General features: G+C 37.0%; 1 protein-coding gene across 2 annotated transcripts; it reads right to left on the bottom strand.

Annotated features, from left to right (window-relative positions):
• Positions 1 to 471: 471 nt before the first annotated feature.
• Positions 472 to 5,452, bottom strand: ndufaf3 (NADH:ubiquinone oxidoreductase complex assembly factor). 2 transcript variants are annotated; one of them, XM_079241475.1, is made up of 5 exons: positions 5,332 to 5,452; positions 2,920 to 3,115; positions 2,752 to 2,818; positions 899 to 999; positions 472 to 780 (listed from the first exon to the last, which is right to left on the bottom strand). In XM_079241475.1, exons 1-5 carry the CDS (start codon positions 5,439 to 5,441, stop codon positions 670 to 672), a joined length of 585 nt encoding a protein of 194 aa, XP_079097601.1. In that variant the 5' UTR covers positions 5,442 to 5,452; the 3' UTR covers positions 472 to 669. The 2 variants fall into 2 exon arrangements, with proteins under 2 accessions (XP_079097601.1, XP_079097602.1); XM_079241476.1 differs by having other exon boundaries at positions 894 to 999.
• Positions 5,453 to 6,272: the final 820 nt, after the last annotated feature.

Here is a 6,272-nt window from a genome sequence, read left to right on the forward strand (position 1 = left end):
CTCAGACTGACTGGACATGTTGCAGAGGCTGATGATTAGAGATGAATCACAGTGATGTGTGAAGGATTTGTGGATTTTTTTTCTCTATGGGGCTTATGTTTGAGAAGGACAAAGCCAGTGAATTATGTCTCATGGTGCACAGACAGCGCTGCTGGTGGAGGATGTCGAACAGACGCACAGAGTAAAGAGGCTTATCCAGATGAAGGGCAGTCGCCTCCAGCAGCATGTCACCTCAGCACAGACTGGAACATATATATGTACACATATAAAAAAAATCTTTATTTTACATATTTAACATATTGCCACACAGATCTGCATTTGCAGAATACAGTATATTGAAATGATGTTATACATACATAACATTATATATATATGTATATATATATGTATATATATATATATGTATATATGTATATATATATATATATATATATATATATATATATATATATATATATATATATAAGGCTGCCAACTTGTGTACAACCAAATGCTTTCTGCTCAGGAATCTCACAGGAAACTCAACAAAAAAAAGTAGTGGGCTGAAAATTGGCTCACGGCTCACCCACTAAATAAATACAAGGTTTTTTTTTCTTTGTGAGCTTACTACAAAAGTTGAAGGGGATTTAACCTGAAAACGACTCCTGTTTCTACCTGTCATTGCAACACTTAGAGATCCTGTTTAACTTCTAGGGCTGTGCTGGGAGAAGGAGGAATCAGACCAGCGGCAACCAATCTTCGTTCACTGATCAGGAAGTTGAAGGTTGCACATGCATTTGGCTGCAAAAGAAACAGTGATTTTATAACAGCTCAGTTTACTTTAATTGTTGTCTTTATAAAGTGTGCTTTGCTTTTATTCATGAGCATTAATGGTGCCGAGACATTTAGCATACTTTACCGTGTCCTGCACCTCCACAGCAATGCCTCTTCGCTTCAGCAGAGCGAGTACTGAGGGGTTGATTCGTTCGAGCTTTAAGCCTGTTCCCAGCACAAGAATCTCTTTGTGAACCAAGAAAAGACAAGAAAACAAAATAAATTGAGGAAAAATGTATTATTGTTAAATATGCCCTGGCTGCCAATAACTAAATTAATGGCCAATTCAAAGAAAATCACACAAACATGGAGACACATAAATAACAATGATACCGTTTTAAGAATCAAACTGATGTGAATTATATTTTGTGCTATTTCAATCAAGCTTAACCCAAGTTTTAAACCAGCAGCCCCCTTGGGTTAGATTTGTGGACAATTACTGGTGTGCAATGAAGATGCAAATTTTGTAACTTTTTAGGGGCTTAGGAGATATTTGCAGGCCTTGATAGTTTTAAAAATCCTGTGTTTTTTATGCCATACAAGTCATGGTTGAACTGCTTGGTTATAGCTGCTGTCTTTTTTTTTTTTTACTATACACCACCTGAAAGACACAGTCCATTTTAATTGGTCACAATCATAGAATGATGGAGAGCTGGGGATTCTACGTTTGCATTGTTGCCACTATGAAATAATTATGGGAAAAAAGCACGGACTAAATTAATGCGACTAAGGCACTTCAGGTGTTTTTCTTTTATTATTCTACAGGTTCATTGATTGATACTGTTTGTATCGGTCTTTGTAATTGGCAAACAATGAAGGACTATGGAAAGTTAACCAATACAGAGGCTGCAGAGATAAGCTGGTATAAACTTATCCAAAAAACTAACATTACTTCAACAATTAAACCAAGTTGGCCAAAAGTGGGTCCTTGTGAACTACAGCATCTAACCTAACAGTAGCAGGACAAGGCTGAAGGACCAACAACACAAAAGACTAGCGTATATTTCAGGCTGCTTGACATATTAATAACAACTCCATCAAGCTACTACTGTTGTGACTTATTTGAAGAATGATAAGTGTTAATGACCATTCTTAATTCATGGGTTAATTAACAGAGGTTTAAGTTAAACGTTTAACTGAAATAATTTGATGATTTAATAGTTAGAAAAAAATGAATCTGTTCCAGAGCTTCGACATAGGTTAGCGCGCCCAGATTTGCTTATGAGAACTTCCTTACCCACAAGGCATATGGGTCAGAAACGCTTTTGTTTCTATGGTTTCTTTTTGCCGCAAACAGGAAGTAGTGATGAATATAACAAAGTAAAGTGGAGTCGAAGATTTTTCTCTGTACCTGTGCACTAAGAGTTCACTAAACAAACATTCAACTACAAGCCAGAGTCTCGTCTCATCCTTTTTTTTTTTATGCAGTTCGCTTGCACTGCAATAACAACTACAGACAGACAGCAAAGTCGTGTGAAGTACCAATACAGAGACTTACACAATGCAAAAAACATAACAGTTTGGTAAGCTCACAAACCCCAAGTTTTATAATAACGTGGACCTCAAGCATCACTAAGACACTGTCACACATGAGCACAGCTAGAAATTCGAAGCGAGACAGGGGACTAGAGATGAGACTCCTTGTTGTGTTGATATTTATGGTAGAATGAAGAAGCAACTCTTGACATCTCTTGACATGTGCTCATCCACACCCAGGCAAGAAATGATCTGGAATATTTGTACTACCTCTGGGGTCCTGAGTGGAAGTCTCCACAAGTCAGATGCAAATGATGCAGACTTTTTTGCTTTTATGTCACTATTTCACAATATCCGATGGAAACTTCATGACTAGAGCATGTGTGTAAAAGACATAAAAAAAACCTCTAGATTCTGTCAAACATCATTAAGTCAGTGTACTTTTTTTCCCTTGTTCTTTACCTATTGTTGGCTCAAGCATGTGGAAGAGTGAAACACTTTCTTCTGTGATGTCTTTGTATGTGCCAACCTGCAGAGAGACAATTTAAAGAATTCATTATTTAAAAATCTGTACATAGAAGTATGCGATGCAACAAAGACCTATGGAAATCATTTGTATGTTGATCTTACATTCCACTGGAGAATAGCAGGAGGCAACACAGCACAGGGTCCAAACACCCGGTTGCCATCGATGTTGAATCCTGATGAACTGTAATTGTGGATCAAGATCCCACTCTCTGGTTCCTTCTTCATTACGGACACGGTGGTACGTTGGTACAACTCATCATCTCCAGGTTCCAATCTATAAGCACGACACAGTAATGGACTGGAACAAAAGACAGGGAAACTGCATTAGCATAAACCATATAATGCCATTCAAACCTCTAACATAAGAAAACATTAAACTACATTGACCCTTTCATAAAGCACTTCTTAGACCGGTGAAAACAATGCAGGCAATGCAGAAAATGACATGTAGACACAAGAAGCCAGGGACTGAATCACTAATAGGGCTGCACAAAATTGGAGAAGAATGACAACGTAATTTTTTTTAACATTCTGATATATAAAAGGTTTGCTGCATTCCTGCCATCTTGTTGCTCTTACCTCCTTTTGTAAATGTTACAAGTTTGGATTTAGTCTGTATTTGTGGAAGACAGACTAAATCTGTATACTCAGGATTTATTGTGCTTTATCGTGCAAAATCCTGACTAAATGTTTCATTCTATCATGTGCAAATTTGAATTTTGCTTTACCATAGAGGTTTGATTTTGGCCACTGGCAAGTAACACACTTGTGTGTCATGTACCCTTCCTACATTGTGGGAGCTGCGATGTGACTGTTGCACACACGTGCATTGCAATGACAATGCTCAAATGATATATTGTACGGCTCTAATCACTAATCTTCTGATTGGCTGACAACTGCTCTACATCCTGACCCACAATCATCCAGTAATTATATTACAAACATTGTGTTTCAAAAAAATTTCTGCACTTTCCCCAGAAATTCACTCCATCCCTTTAGTTTTTACAAAACCAGGCAGCACTTCAGATCTGCCAGACGACCCATTTTAAAGGCCAAAATATCCGACGCCAACCTACTGACATGACTAGAAGCAAAAGCTTAGACTCATTTCTGCAAGAGACAAAAGCACGCTTCTGCATTTGTGAAGAGCTGTAAATGCTGTCCCACTTTGTTAGTGGTTTTTATAAAATTGTGGAGCTCAGCAGTGCTTTTTGTTTTGAGGTGATTTTGACTTGATGCAGAGAGCTGCATGGTGGCATAGTGGTTAGCACTGTGGCTGCACAGCTGGTTCGATCCTCGGCAGGGGCGGAGTTTGGACAGTGGTCTTTCTGTGTGAAGCTTGCATGTTCACCCCGTGTATGCGTGGGTTCTCTCTGGGTACTCTGGCTTTCTCCCACCGTCCAAAGATATGCATGTTAGGTTGATTGGTTACTCTAAATTGCCCATAGGAGTGAGCGTGAGTGGTTGTTTGTCTCTGTGTGGCCCTGCGATGGACTGGCGGGCTGTCCAGGGTGTACCCTGCCTTTTGCCCAAAGGCTGCTGGGATAGGCTCCAGCTTCCCCGTGACCCTTCATCAGACTAAGCGAGAGGTCATGCCTGAATGAATGACCTGATGCACAGCTCTTATTAAACAGTTGGAGTCACATCCAGTGTTCTCTTTTAAGGTCATGAAAACAGACAATTTTGCCTGAGCTGACAACTGTAGGACGGTAAAGACAAGATCTCTTGGTCTATTTGTAGGTTATGCCATGAACTTTACAGGAAAGGAAGGCTGATTGTTCAAAATGAAGCAATACAGCATGCAAAAATTTAAAATTGATAAAAATTTTAGTAAATGTAAAAAAAAAAAAAAAGCTTTGCAAAAAAAAAAAAATGTTATGCATAAAAGAGTGTCTGACAATGCAATTAATATGTCCATTCTCTTGCTATGCTTACAGAGGTCATACCAAATGAGAATTGCTAGAGGACAAGCTGTTCAAGCCATGACAAATGTAGACAATCCAACATAAAAAACACCAACCATAACCTTAGTTTGTTTATGCAGAATCTAAACTTCCACATTACTTGATTAAAAACTGTGTTAAGAGTTTAACAAACCTATCTATCTCTCTCTCTCTCTCTCTCTCTCTCTCTCTCCATATATATATATATATATATATATATATATATATAGTTTACAATAGTGCTTAAAAATTTGTTTACGATTTACCACTTATTTTTCCTTTATTTGCTATATTAATTTTTTTTTGTGTGTAAATATGTCAAATGTAAACCACGTTAACGTTTCTTGGTTAACTACTTTGCAAAGTCGCTAAAAACTTATCTACAATGGAGCTTGTGCGTTCAACAGACTCTCCTGACAAATGCAAGTGTTTCATAACTACATAAGAGACAAATGTCATTGCATCTTACTGATGAAGATGTGAGACCATCAACTGAAGGACACACAATTGTTCCTGTTACGTCTCCTCTTAATTAGATTTAAATGAATCACAATGATTTACATTACCATACCTGGAAAAGGCGGGGGCTGCTCTGGAAGAGAACAGAAACCTCTGTGTTGATCTCTGAAGAAGAAATCTGGTGTAAATCATAGTAGCCATGTTGAAGGAGTGTGCTGTCATAAGAAGGGGGAAATAATACTCTGTAACACCAGTTGTTCGTTTCCGGTGTTGTGCAACGAATGATCGAACAACAGAACAACAACAAACATCTTGTACTTTACTATTAATTACTTCTTTTTTTTTTTTTAAATTCTGTTGTTTTAAGAATTTAAAAATGATATAATTATGTCTTAAATACAAACAATGGCTTTTTTTTTTGTTTTCCTCAATTGAGTTCTTTTGTAAATTGTCATTCACTGTGAACTGTAAGACATATTGTGAGTTGAAACAAAGCATTAAAAAAATTATTCAATTAATTATTGAGGCTCTATATGATATAATTATTGCTTACTTAGCATTATATAACTATTTACTATTTGTGCCACCCACCTTTATAAAATTGCGATTCTGTATAAAATGTGTTTTATTTTCAATGGAACATAATGAGCATATCAGATATTGAAACGCATTATGGAAAATGTCTGCTCATTTTTAATTTAATGACTGCAGGCTTTCTCAAAGCATAATGCTGGAGCAGGGGCAACAAGGGAGTGTCTGAAATCAACAATAGCAGAAGCATTTGCTAACTAAATAGGTTGACTGATAAATATCAACATCATAAGTAAATTTAAAGATGCATTATGGTGGGGCAGAGCTTTATTGGCACGACCTTAGGCAGAGACTTCAATGACGCACCCAAATAAATAAATGTATTTAGATATTTGTAATAAATTTATTATGATTAGTACTGATATTAACCATTAATGACAAGGGTTTGGCATGGCCAGCAAAAGACATAATTTACAAACAAACTGTGTCTCCACTACGTTATTTATTAAAACTAAAAACATA

The sequence above is a fragment of the Telmatherina bonti genome, assembly GCF_933228915.1.
Source record: "Telmatherina bonti genome assembly, chromosome: 6".
Taxonomy (NCBI): domain Eukaryota; kingdom Metazoa; phylum Chordata; class Actinopteri; order Atheriniformes; family Telmatherinidae; genus Telmatherina; species Telmatherina bonti.

Excerpts from the sequence above, each read along its gene's own strand:
- ndufaf3 (XM_079241475.1), bottom strand. The coding sequence starts at position 5,441 with ATGACAGCACACTCCTTCAACATGGCTACTATGATTTACACCAGATTT. Across the intron at positions 3,116-5,331 it reads GCAGCCCCCGCCTTTTCCAG|TCCATTACTGTGTCGTGCTT; the intron begins GTATGGTAATGT and ends CTTTTGTTCCAG. Across the intron at positions 1,000-2,751 it reads CATGCTTGAGCCAACAATAG|AGATTCTTGTGCTGGGAACA; the intron begins GTAAAGAACAAG and ends TGGTTCACAAAG.